This window comes from Oncorhynchus kisutch, linkage group LG10, assembly GCF_002021735.2.
Source record: "Oncorhynchus kisutch isolate 150728-3 linkage group LG10, Okis_V2, whole genome shotgun sequence".
Classification (NCBI taxonomy): Eukaryota; Metazoa; Chordata; class Actinopteri; order Salmoniformes; family Salmonidae; genus Oncorhynchus; species Oncorhynchus kisutch.
The window spans coordinates 31,813,611-31,834,547 of record NC_034183.2 but is presented as its reverse complement, the minus strand read 5'-3'; the positions used below and the strand labels follow the sequence as shown (position 1 = coordinate 31,834,547).

At 42.2% G+C, this 20,937-nt stretch overlaps 1 protein-coding gene across 1 annotated transcript in view; it reads left to right on the top strand.

Moving 5' to 3' along the window:
• The window catches only part of LOC109898051 (BMP/retinoic acid-inducible neural-specific protein 3), a 70,181-nt gene that overhangs the window by 27,530 nt on the left and 21,714 nt on the right, over positions 1-20,937 (top strand). The window contains exons 2-3 of the mRNA XM_031833549.1: positions 12,598-12,940; positions 19,708-19,898. Of these exons, the coding sequence (XP_031689409.1) occupies positions 12,729-12,940; positions 19,708-19,898 (403 nt within the window). The 5' untranslated portion in view covers positions 12,598-12,728. The remainder of the gene's footprint in view (positions 1-12,597; positions 12,941-19,707; positions 19,899-20,937) is intronic.

The following is a 20,937-nucleotide window of genomic DNA, read 5'->3' as shown; positions in this document are numbered from 1 at the left end:
AGTCACCCAGGGAGGACATAAGTTCTGTATGTGAATCCATGATAACAATGACAGAGAAATCAGACTCAAGGGACAATTAAATGTGGAAAAACATTGTTTTGGACGAAATTGAAAAATCTCCACATGAAACCTGGATCAAATTTGAGGACAACGTGAGGGAAATGATCTTGGGGAAACTGAAGATGGACCACAGGAAGATTGAGGTGGAGCACTCCCACAGGATTGGGAAAACCCACCACTGGCCCAGGTGACCGGCCCAGGCCGATCGTGCTCAGGTTCAAGGACAAGGTAGCTGTTCTGGAAAGAGCCAAGAACTTGAGAGGAACAAGGACTATCCTGAAGTTGTGCACCCGAAGAGAAAATAACTTATCCCAGCCATGAAAGCTGCCAGAGTGCTTGGGGACATGGCTTACATCCACTATGACAGGCTCATTACCCACCCTCCCTCCCAAAAGCCTGGAAGGGATGAGAGAGGCAAGCCTATGGGTTCAAAGCTTCAACCCCGAAGCGGCGCACACACACACATACACCAACTGATTAATGGACTGCAGAATGTTTTTTTCCCCCTCATGCTTTGTTTTTTTTCCATACGTGACCAACCATCTTGATTCGGTCTTATGTAGAAACATTTGAGATTGTGTTTTTTACATTGGATAAAAGCAGAGAAACATAAATACAAAATGGTATATCATACACTGCATTTGAGGAACAATGGGAAAGTAATTCTGCTTTGAAAGTTGATAGTTTAAAGTAACCTCAGTTTTGAGAAAATGGCCTTTGAATGTTTTGGTACCTCTTGGAGAGCTCTTCTTTGTCTACACCCATTCAGCATTGTTCATACCATCTTACGCCAACCCCACCCATCTCTTTAAGGATTCACATGTGAGGTCATGTTTATTTTATTATTTTTTTATTTCACCTTTATTTCACCATTCTCCTTGTGTGTATTTTGGCATTATTATACAATAGATAGCCGTCAGATAGACCTGGCTAACTTGATGGGTCATGTAATCATCTGGTGAAGTGGAGTCTTTTGTTTAGACATGCTAGCTAAACAACAAACCATAATCCTAATGCATAAAGTACTAGCAATACAAACCGATTGTCATAGCTAGCTAAAGTTAACTAAATAGGTTCGTTGTTAGGTAGTTAGCTAGCTAACATTGGGCTATAACTGGCAATGCGAAATTGTATTCTGAGAACATTACTACACACAGATCATAAACGTAATGTTAGCTAGCGAGCCAGCCAGCTAACATCCGCTAGCTAGCTAATAGTAACCTTTTAACTTCTCTTGGGTAGGGGGCAGCATTCAGAATTTTGGATGAAAAGCATGCCCAAATTAAACGGCCTGCTACTCGGGCCCAGAAGATATGATATGCATATAACTGGTAGATTTGGATAGAAAACACTCTAAAGTTTCTGTGAGTAAAACAGAACTGATTTGGCAGGCGAAAACCTGAGAGAAATCCATTCAGGAAGTATTTTTGGGGGGTTTTGTAGTTTTCTATTCAATGCCATTACAGTATCCATTGACTTAGGACTCAATTTGCAGTTCCTATGCCTTCCACTAGATGTCAACAGTCTTTAGAAATTGTTTCAGGTTTGTATTCTTATAAATGAGGGTGTAAGACTCTGAATGAGTGGACCCTGACGTGTCACAGAGCTTTTTCATGCGCAATCCCGAGAGAGTGCATTTCTTGTTTACCTTTTTATATTGATGACGTTATTGTCAGGTTGAAATATTATAGATCATTTAGGCTAAAAACAACCTGAGGGTTGAATATAAACATTGTTTGACATGATTCTATGAACTTTACGGATACAATTTGGATTTTATTCTGCCTGTTTTGACTGCATTTAAGCCTGTGGATTACTGAAGAAAACGCGCAAACAAAACAGAGGTTTTTTGGATATAAAGACACTTTATCGAACAAAAGGAACATTTATTAAGTAAATGAATGTCTTCTGAGTGCAACCATATGAAGATCATCAAAGGTAAGGGATTAATTTTATCTCTATTTCTGAGTTTTGTAACACTTCTGCTTGGCTGGTTACTGTTTGTAATAATTTGTCAACTGGGCTATGTTCTCAAATAATCGTAAGGTATGCTTTCGCCGTAAAGCATTTTTTAAAACTGACACCGTGGTTCAATTCACAAGAAGTTAATCTTTAAACCTATGTAAAATATGTTTTTGTTTTCTGAATTTTTATAATGAGTATTTCTGTATTTGAATTTGGCTCTCTGCAATCTCCTGGATGTTGGCCAGATGGGACGCTAACGTCCCATATACCCTAGAGAGGTTTTAACATAAAATTAAAACAACTTTCTGACTAAATTAGAAAGGTATAGTATATGAAAATGTAGCTAGACACTTACCTGTATACATGGAGGAATGCTTCACGGCCGACTACAATCCCTTTCATTAAATAAGACGTCCTGTGTTGTTTCCGTTTTGTTTGTACAGCTTGCTTGGCCCGTTGCCACTCTTGGCAATCTAATTAATGTTAATAACAAAAAAATCCATCCTCAAACTTGCCCACTTTTGATAGACTTAACGGGGCAATCTGTAGTTGCTACATCCATTTTTAGACTTATAAATTATATATATTTCCATTGATTCTTGAAGAATATGATATAATAAATGCCTCATGAGCTTAGTTCAACTGTCACACTCCACGAGAACCCAAACATAAGGATCGTCAGTCCATGTATCCATAGCTATGTCTATTAATCTGAGAGTGGTTACATTTCTCCAAGCCCATCCCTCAGCTTTTTGCCAAAACAGAGGTGGGGTGACCATTATTATTTCATCTGTGGATTTGCCCTTTAAACAGCTGCATATTATTGAAATATCAAAGTGTCACCAACAAAAAGGTATACAATAGGCCTATAGCAAATGCAGCATATGGCATTCATTTTACACATGTAAATAGCACTTTTCAGTTGTGCTCAAAGCATGCCATTCCGTGATGAACTCGAATCCATGAGCCCAATCAGTTACCCATGACAACAGTGTAGGGCTGGCTAATAAGTCCTTAGTTTTGGGGTCATGCTCAGGTAAAATAATTAGGCTAATCTATATTTCCATATTTCCAAGTCCTATTCTTAATTGTCAAAGTGGGCAAACTTAGGCAGGAAATGCCAACAGCGAACAGTGAGCCATCGTATTCATGCATCAAAACAAATTAAATAATGAAAGAAAGGCATTGTAGGTTTCAATTATTTAAAGTTAGTGTGGGAGAGGTGGATCTTTTTTTTGTCGTTCAATGATGACAAACCTTCTGGCATTGACGACTTAGATGGAAAGCTACTGAGGATGATAGGAGTGGCCATAGAGTCATCTATCTGTCATATATTTAATCTGAGTCCAGAGGAAGGTGTTTGTCCTCAGGCCTGGAGGCAAGCCAAAGTCATGCTGCTACCCAAGAGTGGTAGATCAGACTTTACTGGTTCTAACAGCAGACCTTGCCAGCTCTTAGTAAGCTGTTGGATAAAATGGTGTTTGACCAAATACAATGCTATTTCTCTGTAAACAAATTGACAACAGACTTTCAGCATGCTTATAGAGAAGGGCACTCAACATGTACTGCACTGACATAAAGGACTGATGATTGGTTGAAATAAATTGATAATAAGATGATTGTGGGAGCTGTACTGTTATATTTCAGTGGAGCCTTTGATATTATTAACCATAAACTGTTGCTGAGAACTTACATCTTATGGCTTTTCAAACTCTGCCATATTGTGGATTCAGAGCTATCTATCTAAAATAACTCAGAGGGGTTTGCTTTCATAGAAGCATATCTAATGTTAAACATATAGGGTGTGGTGTGCCGGAGGGCAGCTCTCTAGGCCCTCTATTCTTTTTTTATATTTACCAATGACTTGCCACTAGCATTAAACAAAGCCTGTGTGTCCATGTATGCAGATGATTCAACCATATTCAGTTGAAGTCGGAAGTTTACATACACTTAGGTTGGAGCCATTAAAGCAAATTTCTCAACCACTCCACAAATTTCTTGTTAACAAACTATAGTTAGAGCAAGTCGGTTAGGACATCTGCTTTGTGCATGACACAAGACATTTTTCCAACAATTGTTTACAGACAGATTATTTCACTTATAATTCACTGTATAACAATTCCAGTGGGTCAGACGTTTACATACACTAAGTTGACTGTGCCTTTAAACAGCTTGGAAAATTCCAGACAATGATGTCATGGCTTTAGAAGCTTCTGATAGGCTAATTGACATAATTTGAGTCAATTGGAGGTGTACCTGTGGATGTGTTTCAAGGCCAACCTTCAAACTCAGTGCCTCTTTGCTTGACATCATGGGAAAATCAAAAGAAATCAGCCAAAATCCCAGAAAAAAATTGTAGACCTCCACAAGTCTGATTCATCATTGGGAGCAATTTCCAAACGGCTGAAGGCGGGACCATGCACCATGGGACCACGCAGCCGTCAGACCGCTCAGGAAGGAGCCGCGTTCTGTCTCCTAGTGATGAACGTACTTTGGTGCGAAAAGTACAAATCTATCCCAGAACAACAGCAACAGACCTTGTGAAGATGCTGGAGGAAACAGGTACACAAGTATCTATATCCACAATAAAACGAGTCCTATATCGACATAACCTGAAAGGCCACTCAGCAAAGAAGAAGCCACTGCTCCAAAACCGCCATAAAAAAGCCAGACTCCGGTTTGCAACAGCACATGGGGACAAATATCGTACGTTTTGGAGAAATGTCCTCTGGTCTGATGAAACAAAAATATAACTGTTTGGCCATAATGACCATCGTTATGTTTGGAGGAAAAAGGGGGAGGCTTGCAAGCTGAAGAACACCATCCCAACCGTGAAGCACGGGGGTTGCAGCATCATGTTGTGGGGGAGCATTGCTGAAGGAGGGACTGGTGCACTTCACAAAATAGATGGCTTCATGAGGGAGGAAAATTATGTGGATATATTGAAGCAACATCTCAAGACATCAGTCAGGAAGTTAAAGCTTGGTTGTAAATGGGTCTTCTAAATGGTCCATGACCCCAAGCATACTTCCAAAGTTGTGGCAAGACAACAAAGTCAAGGACAACAAAGTCAAGGTATTGGAGTGGCCATCACAAAGCCCTGACCTCAATTCTATAGAAAATGTGTGGGCAGAACTGAAAAAGTGTGTGCGAGCAAGGAGGCCTACAATCCTGACTCTGTTACACCAGCTCTGTCAGGCGGAATGGGCCAAAATACACCCAACTTATTGTGAAAAGTTTGTGGAAGGCTACCCAAAACGTTTGACCCAAGTTAAACAATTTAAAGGCAATGCTACCAAATACTAATTGAGTGTATGTAAACTTCTGACCCACTTTGAATGTGATGAAAGATATAAGAGCTGAAATAAACCATTCTCTCTACTGTTAATATGACATTTCATATTCTTAATAAAGTGGTGATCCTAACTGAACTAAAACAGGGATTTTTTGCTTGGATTAAATGTCAGGAATTGTGAAAAACTGAGTTAAATATATTTTGGAAGGTGTATGTAAACTTCCAACTTCAACTGTACATGTCAGCAAACACAGCTAATGAAGTCACTGAAACCCTTAACAAGGAGTTGCAGTCAGTTTTGGAATGGGTGGCTTGTAATAAACTGGCCTCTACAACTAAGAGCATTGTATTTGGTACGAATCATTCCATATGCTCTTGACCTCAGCTGAATCTAGTAATGAATGATGTGGCTAATGAAGTTGAGACTCAATTACTTGATGTTACCTTAGATTGTAAACTGTCATGGTCAAAACATATAGATTCTATGGGTATAAAGATGGGGAGAGGTCTGTCCATGATAAAGAAATGCACTGCTGTTTTTTGGCACCTCATTCAAAAAAATACAAGTACTGCAGGCTGTAGTTTTGTTTTATCGTGATTATTGTCCAGTCATGTGGTCAAGTGCTGCAAAGAATGACCTAGTTAATCTGCCTCTGGCCCAGAACAGCGTGGCACGTCTTGCTCTTCATTGTAATCTGAGGGCTAATACAGTATGAATACTATGCATGCCAATCTCTCTTGGCTAAGAGTTGAGGAGAGGCTGACGGCGTCACTTCTTCTTTTTAAAAGAAACCTTAATGTGTTGAAAATTCCAAATTGTTTGCATAGTCAACTTACACACAGCTCTGACAAACACACTTACCTCACCAGACATGCCACCAGGGGCCTTTTCACAGTCCTCAAATCCTCAAAAAAAGTCCACAGTCCTAAAAAAAAGTGTGCAATATTATATAGAGCCATTGTTGCATGGAACTCCTTTCAATCTCATATTGCTCGAATGAACAAACCTGGTTTAAAAAAAACTGATAAAGCAACACCTCACAGCACAACGCATCTTCCCTATTTGACCTAGATATTGTGTGCCTTCGGAAAGTATTCAGACCACTTGACTTTTTCCACATTTTATTACATTACAAATGTATTCTAAAATGGATGTAAAAATAAATAAACTCACACAATACCCCATAATGACAAAGCAAAAAGGTTTTTTTTAAACATTTTTGCAAATGTATTAAAAAATAGACTGAAATGCCTTATTTACATAAGTATTCAGACCCTTTGCTCTGAGACTCGAAATTGAGCTCAGGTGCATCCTGTTTCCATTGATCATCCTTGAGATGTTTCTACAACTTGATTGGAGTCCATCTGTGGTAAATTTAATTGATTGGACATGTTTTGGAAAGGCGCAGACCTGTCTTTATAAGGTCCCACAGTTGACAGTGCAAAGGCATTATCATGTGCTCCACTAAGGATATTTATCTTATAACTTGTCCTTGTGATAAAAAATGATGTGGGTAAAACAAAGTGCAAATTAAACGTACAAATCTCGGAGCATCATAGCAGCATTAGGTGCAAAAACTCGACTTACCCATTTGCGGCCCACTTTGTGCAAACAAACCACTCGATTTCGGCCCTACTTTATATCAGCATCGACCATGTCACCCTCGCAAGGAGAGGGGGTGACCTCGACAATTTGTTAAAATGAGAGACTGCCTGGATCTTTAATTTAAAGACCCTCACTCCCTTCGGTCTCGACGTAGACTTCGATCTGAAGCCATTCTTGTGATTTTGCTATTGTAAATGTTTGTATCTACGATCGTATGCTATCCTTTAATGTTTTTGGTATGTTATTTTTATATCTGAGAATTAACCAATGATATCAGGCCGCACCCAGCCATGATTACAGACACACGTGTGTGTCCTTTGACACTATAAACTAGTCTCCCTGTAGTGTTTGTCATTATATCCTGATGAAGACAGCTTGTCTGTTGAAACATTGGTTATTAGGTTTTCAATTATTGCATTGGACCTCCTAGAGTGTGCAGCTCCTCCTTTAATTTTTCATGTGTTTTATTCCTCTAGCCTGCACCTCGCCTAAATAGTTGTCTATTTATTTCGCCTCTAGTGCAAAAACCAAGCCATGAGGTCGAAGGAATTGTATGTTGAGCTCCGAGACAGGATTGTGTCGAGGCACAGATCTGGGAAGGGTACCAAAAAATGTCTGCAGCATTAAAGGTCCCCAAGAACACAGTGGCCAACATAATTTTAAATGGAAGAAATTTGAAACGACCAATACTCTTCCTGGAGCTGCCTGCCTAGCCAAACTCAACAGTCGGGGAAGAAGGACCTTGGTCAGGGAGGTTACCAAGAACCCAATGGTCACTCTGACAGACGTCCGGAATTCCTCTGTTGAGATGGGAGAACCTTCCAGAAGCACAAACATCTCTGCATCACCCCACCAATCAGGCCTTTATGGTAGAGTGGCCAGACAGAAGCCACTCCTCAGTAAAAGGCACATGATAGCCCGCTTGGAGATTGCCAAAAGGAACTTAAAGGACTCTCAGACCATAAGAAACAAGATTTTCTAGTCTGATGAAAACAAGATTGAACTCTTTGGCCTGAATGCCAAGCATCATGTCTGGAGGAAACTTGGTACCATCCCTACGGTAAAGCATGGTGGTGGCAGCATCATGCTGTGGGGATGTTTTTCAGCAGCAGGGACTGGGAGACTAGGCAGAATTGAGGGAAAGATGAGCGGAGAAAAGTGCAGAGACATCCTTGATGAAAACCTGCTCCAGATCGCTCAGGACCTCAGACTAGGGGCGAAGGTTCACCTTCCAACAGGACAATGACCCTAAGCACACAGCCAACACAATGCAGGAGTGGCTTCGGGACAAGTCTCTGAATGTCCTTGAGTGGACCGGCTAGAGCCCGGACTTGAACCCGATCAAACATCTCTGGAGAGACCTGAAAAATCGACACTCCACATCCAACCTGAGAGCTTGAGAGGATCACCAAGCTTGTAGCGTCATGCGCCAAGCTTGTAGCATCATACCCACAAAGAGACAAGGCTGTAATCGCTGCCAAAGGTACTTCAACAAGGTAAAGGTCTGAATACTTATGTAAATGTGATATTTACGTTTTATTGCAAAACATTTTAAAACCTGTTTTTGCTTTGTCATTATGGGTTATTGTGTGTAAATTGATGAGGAAAAAAATCTATTTAGTCCATTTTAGAATAAGACTAATGTAACAAAGTGGAAAAGGTGAAGGGGTCTGAATACTTTCCGAATGCACTGTAAATGAAAATATCAATGAAAATATTGTATTTCTACCGGTAAATGTGCACTTATCACATGAGGTTGGTGGCACCTTAATTGGGGAGTACAGGCTCGTGTTAAAAGCACATTGGTTCCATTTGTTTGATGACATTCCATTCACTCCTTCCCAGCCATTATGAGCAGTTCTCCCCTCAGCAGCTTTCACTGGTGATTATAGTATTGTTTTCTTTGGCAACTGTGGTATAAGCAGGATAAATAGCTTATACATAAACAAAATAAAATGTGTGACCGTGTAGCAATAGTTAGTTGGTTAGCTAGCAACAAGGAATGGATAAGAACGTTGCCACTGAGCATGGAAATGGAACATAAAGAACGAACGACTGTGTCGTGTCCGTAAATATGGAACTAATTGAACGAATGATTAGTTCTCTGGCAACCAAAAGGTGAGAAAGTATGAATTTTCTTATACATTTTTTAAATATTCATGTAGAAAAAATGATTTATACCACTAAATGTGTATTTTCATATTGTTTATTTGGCCATGGTGGGATAAATGCCTCTGTATGTTACCTTGGAAAAATGAACTCCACAAAGGGACTCGGCTCTGCCTCATCCTGTGCCAACGTCCATTATTTCCAAGGTAATGTACAGAAAATCAGAGTTTATTCCTTATGTATCATGTCATGTTATGTGTGGACCCCAGGAAGAGAAGCTGCTGCTTTCGCAACAGCAAATGGGTATCCTAATAAAATACCAAAATATTACCAAATTATGATATTTATTGCAGCTCAAGGATGGCATTTTAACCATGTTTGAAAATGTAATGTTTATGTTTGCGTATGCAAGCACATACAGTGCCTTGCGAAAGTATTCGGCCCCCTTGAACTTTGCGACCTTTTGCCACATTTCAGGCTTCAAACATAAAGATATAAAACTGTATTTTTTTGTGAAGAATCAACAACAAGTGGGACACAATCATGAAGTGGCACGACATTTATTGGATATTTCAAACTTTTTTAACATATCAAAAACTGAAAAATTGGGCGTGCAAAATTATTCAGACCCTTTACTTTCAGTGCAGCAAACTCTCTCCAGAAGTTCAGTGAGGATCTCTGAATGATCCAATGTTGACCTAAATGACTAATGATGATAAATACAATCCACCTGTGTGTAATCAAGTCTCCGTATAAATGCACCTGCACTGTGATAGTCTCAGAGGTCCGTTAAAAGCGCAGAGAGCATCATGAAGAACAAGGAACACACCAGGCAGGTCCGAGATACTGTTGTGAAGAAGTTTAAAGCCGGATTTGGATACAAAAAGATTTCCCAAGCTTTAAACATCCCAAGGAGCACTGTGCAAGCGATAATATTGAAATGGAAGGAGTATCAGACCACTGCAAATCTACCAAGACCTGGCCGTCCCTCTAAACTTTCAGCTCATACAAGGAGAAGACTGATCAGAGATGCAGCCAAGAGGCCCATGATCACTCTGGATGAACTGCAGAGAACTACAGCTGAGGTGGGAGACTCTGTCCATAGGACAACAATCAGTCGTATATTGCACAAATCTGGCCTTCATGGAAGAGTGGCAAGAAGTAAGCCATTTCTTAAAGATATCCATAAAAAGTGTAGTTTAAAGTTTGCCACAAGCCACCTGGGAGACACCTGGGAGACACACCAAACATGTGGAAGAAGGTGCTCTGGTCAGATGAAACCAAAATTGAACTTTTTGGCAACAATGCAAAACGTTATGTTTGGCATAAAAGCAACACAGCTCATCACCCTGAACACGCCATCCCCACTGTCAAACATGGTGGTGGCAGCATCATGGTTTGGGCCTGCTTTTCTTCAGCAGGGACAGGGAAGATGGTTAAAATTGATGGGAAAATGGATGGAGCCAAATACAGGACCATTCTGGAAGAAAACCTGATGGAGTCTGCAAAAGACCTGAGACTGGGACGGAGATTTGTCTTCCAACAAGACAATGATCCAAAACATAAAGCAAAATCTACAATGGAATGGTTCAAAAATAAACATATCCAGGTGTTAGAATGGCCAAGTCAAAGTCCAGACCTGATTCCAATCGAAAATCTGTGGAAAGAACTGAAAACTGCTGTTCACAAATGCTCTCCATCCAACCTCACTGAGCTCGAGCTGTTTTGCAAGGAGGAATGGGAAAAAAATTCAGTCTCTCGATGTGCAAAACTGATAGAGACATACCCCAAGCGACTTACAGCTGTAATCGTAGCAAAAGGTGGCGCTACAAAGTATTAACTTAAGGGGGCTGAATAAGTTTGCACGCCCAATTTTTCAGTTTTTGATTTGTTAAAAAAGTTTGAAATATCCAATAAATGTCGTTCCACTTCATGATTGTGTCCCACTTGTTGTTGATTCTTCACAAAAAAATACAGTTTTATATCTTTATGTTTGAAGCCTGAAATGTGGCAAAAGGTCGCAAAGTTCAAGGGGGCCGAATACTTTCGCAAGGCACTGTATGTGATCGAGTAATGCCCTTGTAAAGTGGTAATGGTGTGTACCGGATATGATTCAGACAGATAATAATCTGGTTAGTTGGGTCTGTGTTGCCTGTTAATGTGATTATAGAGGTGGTGTTGTCTGAATCTGTGGACAGATACATGTTTACATACTGGACTTTTACATTGAGCAGGTAGAGAGAATAGAGATGATGATGAGTGAGGGAGAAAGTCAGCTAGAAAGAGAGAGAGAGAGACTAAATAGTTTTCCTTCCTGCATCAGTGTTTGTTTGTCCCCATGCCTGTTGGATGATAAAATAAAGCATCTCTAAACATGACCCCTGTACTCTTTTCTAATATTAACAGGTTAGATAGTCCCCTCGCTGTAAGCGAAGGTCACTTTTACACAATGTTTACAAAAAGCCATGTAAACCCTACGTGCTGCAGGGGGTCCAATTGACTTGGTGGAAATAGTGTTGCTGTTGCATGAATGTTGTAAAAGCTGAAAGGCTAACTCACTGTTTAACATTAACAACAGCCACAGAAACAAAGTTATAAGGGAATTACTGAGGATAGCAATGGTTGCAGTGTTTCATGGCTTCCATACCTCCCTCACTATGTGGAACACCACTGTGCTAAAATGAACTGCTCTCCATTGTTGGCTCCCTGCTGTGTACTTACTCAGATCCAACCACCCCTCCCCTAACACACACACACACACACACACACACACACACACACACACACACACACACACACACACACACATCTCATCAATATGTATTGCCATACACAGATGTCTGCACTGAGGAATTAAATGTCATCCAGCAAAATCGGAGCTTTTGAATTTGGTGTGATCACATTGTGAACCAGATAAAGCCTGTGTTTGCATTGGTGAGGGATATTCACTTTTCTGTGAATAACACCCAGTCTGCAATTCATTATAGTCACACACATGATGCGCGCACACACCTTCTCTCACACTTCTCTCTTTTTCTCTCTCCTCTCTTTCTAGCTCTCTTTTTCTCCATATTTCACTCTTTCTCCCAGTCTCTCTCTCTTTCTCTCTCTCTCATCTCTTTCTCTCTCTCTCTCCATACCACTCTTTCTCTCATCTCCTAGCACCTGCTCCCATGTCCACCCCCCACCCCCTGGTGTCTTGTGCTATTGTTTGAGAATAATGATTTCTGAAACACTCCCACACACATGGTCACATGGCTGAGTTCACTTGACAGATTGTCATCAGAATACAGTAATGGGACTTTTAAAAAAAACAAGCATCTGGTTTGGTCACGGCTGCAGGGAGAAATTGACAACTCTTAGGAGGAAGATGGGAGGCTTGGACTAGAGATGGAACAGCAGGCTAGTCTTAAAACAGATGTCTAGTGGCTTAATCCATAAGAGCTAAAGAGATCAGATTTTTTTTGTTACTTGTCAGTATGGGATCTCTAAAATTATGAAGGTGCTTGATGATTATAAGAGCATTCATTTCTCAAGTGACAATGATGTCTCCCACTCCCAGGTCATCCGGGGGAGGTGAGGGAATGCAGATCCACCTGTCATCCCAGAGGAGGTGTAAGCTCACGTGTGGGAATCCCTTCCACTGCTGATCCCTTCCCTCTTTCCTTCCCTCCCTCCCTCCCTCAACCTCTGATGGCTCTATGGGGCTTTCTGATCCTGCACTGCTGGGTCTGGTTCTGGCTCTTGACCGGGGCCCCTGCATTGGCCAGCCTGCCCCACGACCGCCCTGGGGGGCCCCTGGACTGGCTGCTGTCCGACAAGGGCCCCTTCCACCACTCCCAGGAATACACAGACTTCGTCGAGAGGAACCGGCAGGGCTTCTCCACCCGCTACAAGATATACAGGTTAGTCTCATATCAGGGTTTATACGTAGGGGGTTTACAGTTAAAGGGGTGAGTCTCCATAGCAGAGTTCTCTTACATACAGGAGAGTCAGACCACAGGTAGTCTGATGAGGTGTTGGGAGAATCTAAAGTTAAATCAAATTGTATCAGTTGCATATTTGGCAGGTGTTATCAATTTTAGAATAAGGCTGTAACGTAACAAAATGTGGAAAAAGGGAAGGGGTCTGAATACTTTCCGAATGCACTGTAGATATGAATGGGTAAAACAGTATGTAAACATAGTGACCAGTGTTCCTTGACTATAGGGCAGAATACTCTAAGGTGCATGGTAGAGTAACCGGGTACTAGCCCGCTAGTGACAATGACTGAAGTTCAGAGCGGGGTACTGAGCGGAGGCTGGCAAGTATGGACTATTTTACAGTCTGATGGGCTTGAGATAGAAGCTGTTTTTCAGTCTCTTGGCCCCAGCTTTGATGCACCTGTACCGACCCTGTACCGACCTTCTGGTTGGTAGCAGGGTTAAAAGGGCGTGGCTTAGGTGGCTGAGGTTCTTGATGATCTTCTTGGCCTTCCTGTGATAATGGGTGCTGTAGATGTCCTGGATGACAGGCAGTGTGCCCCCGGTGATGCGTTAGGCAGACCGCACCACCCTCTGGAGAGTCCTGCGGTTGCGGACGGTGCAGTTGCCCTAGCAGGCGCTGGTACAGCCTGACAGGGTGCTCTGAATGGTACAGTTTGAGGGTCTTAGGGGCCAAGCCGAATTTCTTCAACCTCCTGAAGTTGAAAATGTGCTGTTGCGCCTTTTTCACCACACTGTCTGTGGGGCCCCTATGTTGAGGATCAGCGTAGTGGGGGTGTCAGTGTCTACCTTCACAACCTAGGAGCGGCCCATCAGGAAGTCCAGGACCCAGTTGCACAGGGCAGCGTTCAGACCCAGGCTTAGTCCGAGCTCAGTTATGAGCTTGGAGGGTACCATGGTTGAAGGCTGAGCTGTAGTCAATTAAATGCATTCTTACATATTCCATTTACATATTCCTCTTGTCCAGATGGGTTGGGACAGTGCGATGGCAATTGCATCATCCATGGATCTATTGGGGCAGTATGCAAGTTGCAATGGGTATAGTGTGTCGGGTAAAGTTTAGGTGATATGATCCCTCACTAGCCTCTCAAAGCACTTCATGATGACTAAAGTGAGTGCTACGGGGCAATAGTAATTTAGTTCAGTTACCTAAGCTTTTTTGTTTGGGTACAGGAACAATGGTGGACATCTTGAAGTAAGTGGGGGCAAAAGACTGGGATAGGGAGAAATGGAATATGTCCTTAAACATTCCAGCCAGCTGGTGGTCTGTGCATGCTCTGAGGATTCGGCTAGGGATCCCGTCTGGGCCGGCAGCCTTGTGAGGGTTAACACACTTAAACGACTCTCACGTTGGCTACGGAGAACGACAGCTCACATTCAACGGGAGCAGTGTTTTCCTCGATGCGTGCAAAGGAAAGGTGTTTCTCTTGTCTGGGAGCAAGACTTCTGTGTCCGCGGCGTGGCTGGTTTTCCCTTTATAATCCGTGATTGTCTGGAGTCCCTGCCACATACGTCTTGTGTCTGAGCCGTTGATTTGCGACTCCATTTGTCTCTGTACTGATGCTTTGCCTGTTTGCTTGCCTTACGAAGTGCATAATTGCACTGTTTGTTCTCAATCATATTCCCAGTCACCTTGCCGTGGTTTGCGCTTTCAGTTTTCTATGAATGCTGCCATCTATCCACGGTTTTTGGTTTGGATAGGTTTTAATCGTCACAGTGGGAACAACATCTCCTATGCACTTCATGATACATTTAGTCACTGTGTCAGTGTATACATCAATGTTATTCCCAGAGGCAACCCAAAACATATCCCAGTCCGCGTGATCAAAACAATCTTGAAGCATGGATTCTGATTTGTCAGACCAGCGTTGAACAGTCCTTACCATGGGTTCTTCCTGTTTGAGTTTCTGCCTATAGGAAGGGAGGAGCAGATTGGAGGTGTGATCTGATTTGCCTAAGGGAGGGCGGGGAGGGCATAGATGGACAGAGTGGACCACAAGAGCCATATGCATATTCTGAAATGCATCAAAGCCAGATTAATGTTTTATCCACTTAAGTATGTTCAGTCTCATGTGGGGTTTAAAGGTGTGAAGTAAATACCACTGGGAGGAAGGCCTTGAACACTTATATGGAAAGACCTCACCTCACCCCTTTTATAATGATCTAGTGGAAACATTATTCACTTCACCTCATTTGACTTCATTGCAGTTCCTTCAGTTCAATAAAGGCCCTTGGAGAGGAGTGAAGAACTTTCCTTTCTCTAGCAAGTAAACTAGAATGACAAAATGGCACCTACTTGTGTAGCAATTGTGGAAACGTTCTTATCTATGTAAATACATTTTTTTTATCTATGCACCTAGACACCTACATAATATAGCTATTGTGGGTGATAAAAAAAAATATATATATATTTTTTAAGTGGATCAAGGTTATTACAAGCAAGGGCCCATATGCATATTCTGAAATCTGATCAGGTAAAATATGTTGATTACTTTAGTGCAGGGAAAGTAACTGATGATTTGTCACGCTAAACACAATTTCATATATTGGCTTGTTATATGAAATTAGTGGCAATTATGCCATAAATACCATTCATCATGGCTTGGCAGGGTATTGAACATGCACCGGGAAACTGCAGACGGGACTATGAAATCTATGGATTTGTGTTGGGTGTTTAATGGGCTATGGGTATCGGCTTCCCGCGTTGAAGTAAAAAAAAAAATATTTCTCCCCTGGCTATTGCGGCCAAACCTAGCTCTGTGGCCTGAGCTTCATGGGTGGTAAGATTAATAGTCTTATCATGTGGCCAAGTGATTAGTAGGCTCTTAATACTTATTACTCTGCATTATCAGACAGTCCCCTGAGAGGCTACTGTCAGCCTCAAGGTTGTGTCTGAGGCACGCTAAATTACAACCAGTCCATGTTTAATGGGGGGAATTTCCTGTAATTCTACAGCAAAATCTGTAGAATTACAGGAAATGAGCATTAGAACTGCAACATTTCCTCTCTGCCAAAAAAAGGAGTGTGAACAGTTTGAACAGTTTGGGATCGCATGGGATGCGAGGTGGGGGTTTGTTACTACGCCGATAAGTGACAATATCCATTCGGACCATTGTCACCTAGGAGATTTTGTGTGACCGGACCTTCTCAAATAGTACTTGACTAGACTACCCCTGCCGTGTAGACATTGCTTTGCCGACTTTGCCAGACAACTTTTGGTTTTATTGTGGAATTGTGTGGTGGCCATTTTGTATTAAAGTGCATGCAGGTTGTACTAATTGCCTCTGTCTCTGTTAATATGTGGCATGCTGACAAGCATACATCCAATATGTCCACTCTGTTGCCAATTCCCAGAGATTGCAGCATAGCCAAACAGTCCACCACACTTGTTGTTGGTTTTCAAATGACCTCTCATATCTGACAATCTATTCCCTGGCCCATAACAGATCATTTCACAGCAAAAGAGACTTGAGGAGATGGAAAGTGACAATATTATTTTCCTGCCCAGTTCTGCTCCTGCAGAGTTTTGGATCTCTGCTAAATTCTCATAATCCTCACTGACAGAGAGAAGATGAATTACCACAACTGGCTACTTCTAGTTACAGTGGCGGCGTGTTTCTACGCTGCCGTAATGAAATCGCACCATCTCCTCCTGATTGAATTTGAAATAATTTTAATGAGTCCTATAACAGGTAAATGAAGGCTGTTTTCCTGTTTGGGGAATCACTCAGTGATTTAGCGAGTGAAACAGTGTTTCCCTCAGTCAACATGAGTAGAGACGGGGTTCCGCTGCACCACCTGTCCTAGGCATCCATTGCCAAGTGACAGTTGCCATAGACAACAGGGTGTAGGCAACCGTAGGCTATGTGTGTGTATCTCCTTGTTTTTGACATATTGCATTTGAATAACATAAGTGGGTGTGTTGGCGCCAAATTGCATAGAGAAGGTCACAGGGTGAATGACATATTTAGTTAAGGCTGCAATGCGTCAAATTTTCAACTGTCTTTTGGAAACCTGAAAAAGACCTTGGTTTTTGATGTCATACCCATACACTCTTACAAAAAGGGGTTTCCAAAAGGGTTCTTTGGCTGTCCCCATATGAGAACCCTTTTTGGTTTCAGGTAGAACCCTCTGTGGAAAGGGTTCTTCATGGAACCCAAAAGGGTTATACCTGGAACCAAAAAGGGTTATTCAAAGGGTTCTCCTATGGGGACAGTTGAAGAACCATTTTAGGTTCTAGATAAAACCTTTTTGTCTAAGGGTGTTAGTGAGGAGGCTCAGTGCATATGTGTTGCTTTTAAATGAAAACCAAGGTAGATGCAGTATGCAGGCCAAGATACAGTATCCCAGTTCTCAGAAATCTCAGCTCTCATAATCTCCACTCCCAGAAATAGTCCAACAATGAGATGTGTGAAAATGAATTAACGGTATCGCAAATGAAACCAATGTAGCTACGTACAGTACAGTGATGAGAGAAAGATATAAATAATAACTGCATGGTCTAGTATAAGGAACGACGGCAGAACGCCGAAAACTGCACCATGGTGAAATCCATTTCATCTCACTTCCCGGTGGACATGCCATTAGGTATATGGGGGGTTAAGATAAGACAAAGGGGACAGAGGGGATTTGAGGCTACACTTTCCTTACCTGTTCCTTTGCTCCCTCTCTTTTCTCACTCCTCTCTCTCTCTCTCCTCTCTTTCTCTCCCCTTTCTTTTCTCACTCCTCTCTCTCTCTCCCCTCTCTTCTCTCACTCCTCTCTCTCCCCTCTTTTCTCACTCCTCTCTCTCCCCTCTCTTTTCTCACTCCTCTCTCTCTCTCGCGTCTCTTTTCTCACTCCTCTCTCGCTCCCCTCTCTTTTCTCACTCCTCTCGCTCACCTCTCTTTTCTCACTCCTCTCTCTCTCCCCTCTCTTTTCTCACTCCTCTCTCTCCCCTCTCTTTTCTCACTCCTCTCTCTATCCCCTCTCTTTTCTCACTCCTCTCTCTCTCGCTCCCCTCTCTTTTCTCACTCCTCTCGCTCCCCTCTCTTTTCTCACTCCTCTCTCTCCCCTCTCTTTTCTCACTCCTCTCTCTCCCCTCTCTTTTCTCACTCCTCTCTCTCTCTCTCCCCTCTCTTTTCTCACTCCTCTCTCTCTCCCCTCTCTTGCGTCTTACGTGCGATACCTTTGAACTGACGAGTTCAGCTCTAACATAGCAAAGCTAGTTAGAATTGGTGAGGGATACAATAGTATGCCAGTTGAAGAGGAATTTATATGTATGGAGTGAAAAGAGGTCAGGATTAATGGTTATGCTAGGTGTAACTGACTGACAAATTACTCAAGGGCCATGTCTAAAATTAGAAGTATATGCGTATAAACTGTATATTTATTACACTGTATGTTTCATGTATGTATTTCAGAAAGCTTTTCCATAAATGGACACATGCAAATGTATATTATACAAAGTAAATGTATTGCTACATTACTGACTATACAAGAGCAGCTTGAAATGATTTGACATAATTCCACATTGCCCCATAAGAAGCAGGTTGCACTCAGGGTTTTCACCATGATTGAATCCATCAAACATCTGGGTGTGATGCTTTCCCTCATTACTCTTGCTTTAATGTGATATATCTTCCATCAAAAGGCCATCCTCCCTCCATCCATCACCTACAGCCCAGGATGTCCAACCTATTCTGATTATAGCAGACAAGCCTCCACTTCACACGGCAGTGCATCATTTAGTGCTAACCCGTACCTGTGAGAGTAGTTAGGGAGTGTGTGTATGTGTGTATTTTTTGTGTGTGTGGTGGAGGAGGAGAGAGAAATACATTGAAGTATAGCAATTCAAGACAGAGGGATGGACAGAAGAGGAAAAACAACTGGCAATAAGGCCTATGCGTTCCTACATGACATAACTTCTACTGTATCCTCCAGCTAACTGACACAGCGCATGTTCATTTCAATCTGACTCACAGAAATATTATCTGAACCTGTCAGAGCCAATTAAAATACTAGATACTAAGATTATTTAAACACAGCAGATTAATGCAAACAAAATCTGTCAAGGCGTAACCGCATACGAAGCTCCCATCTTTAAGGGTGCATTCAGAATAATTTACTAATGTTTGTCAATGTAAACAGAGGAGGATGTCACATCTACAGACAAATATTTCATGAGAAATATTTTGTTCAGCCGGCTTTCAGAACTTTACAGCCGCCTCCAGCATTTCCTTTGCTGCGCTTTTCTTTCTTCCCTCATTATGAGTTGTATTGAGTGTTAGAGATAGGCCGATGTCTATGGGTTTCACTGTCACTACACATTTCTGTCATGATGTGGTTATTAAGGAGAGCACCTGTCAGCTGTTCGCTTTGAGAGCAGTCTCCTCCCCAGCTACATTCATCTTCCAAATGGTACCTGTTTTGGAATAACTCTCTATTCTCTCTCTCGCTCTCTTTTGCTCTCTCCTTTCTCTCTCTCTCTCTCCCCCCATCTCTCTGTCAGAACTTAAAGCTAATGATGCAGTGAGGCGAGGCAATGTGGTTGATGGCTGCCCCCGTAGATTCACCTCTCCCCTACTCTTCTGCCAGACAGACAGGACAGACTGACAGAAAATCATTAATACCATCACGTAATTAGTGAGTCTTATTTACCAAACAGCATCTTCAATGGCGTCTTATCCACCCTGTCATCTCCTTTCTAGGGAGTTTGGGAGGTGGAAGGTGAACAACCTGGCTGTGGAGAGGAGAGACTTCCTGGAGTCGCCGTTGCCCCTGACGCCAGAGTTCATCCGTAACATCCGTCTACTGGGTCGGAGACCCACCACCCAGCTTATCACTGACAACCTGATCAGGAAGTATGGGACTCACTTTCTGCTGTCGGCCACACTGGGAGGTAAACAAACCACTGTGGGAATTATGTGGGAATGCAGGAGGAGGTATAGCTGTAGAAGTTGACCTCTATCAACTGATACAGGGTCATATTTTTTCATCCCCTTAATGGTTAGGATAGGGGGTACGGTACTCTGATAATCTTTGTGTAATCTGTGAGTAAATTCCCAGAACCACAAAAATGCTGATGTTTAACAGATCTGTATCTAGATCAATTCCACTGACGGCAGGACATGTACAATATTGGTAGAGCAGCCTATACGAATTCAGAAATAGACCTTTCAAGAATGTGTTATCTACATCAATAAAGCCCATTTTAAAAACCTCAATACATGTACACTATAACCCTCAGCGACACTGCATTGTTGTGCTTTGATAGACATGTGGACAATGCTGTGAGGGTGGTTGCTCTTTACAGGAGAACAGCTTATTTCAGCTACAAAGCAATGGGGATGTCGGGGCAGCCAAGGGAATGGGTTTCCTGTTGGAAAGCAACACTTGTCGATTACCTCAGCCGGGCTCCTGGAAAGGTCGTAGTTATGAGTGGCTCCGTAAAATGCCCACACACACAAACACATACACTGCTGTGCTGGCTGATGCAATGTAACCTCCATGCTCTGGCACACAACCAATTCAGACTAGTATGAGGAGAGGAAGATGAGGAGCTAGTGCTTGGCCATGAGCCAGAGATGTGCTGCTCGCTGCTGACTGGGGTTATAAATTGATCGCCTGTCCGTGTTCTGGAACATGGGATATTAAGGGCACCTTTCTGCAGCGGAGGAAGAAGAATATATAATACGGATTACGCCCTGCCTTATCTCTGAATCTGAATGTATATTTAAGCAATAAGGCCAGAGGGGGTGTGGTATATTTAAGTAATTAGGCATGAAGGGGTGTGGTGTATATGGCCAATATACCACAGCTCAGGGCTGTTCTTAAGAATGATGAAATGATGAAACAATATACCACAGCGCTTAGCCGTGGTATATTGGCCATATACCACAAACCTCAGAGGGACCTTATTGCTATTTTAAACTGGTTAC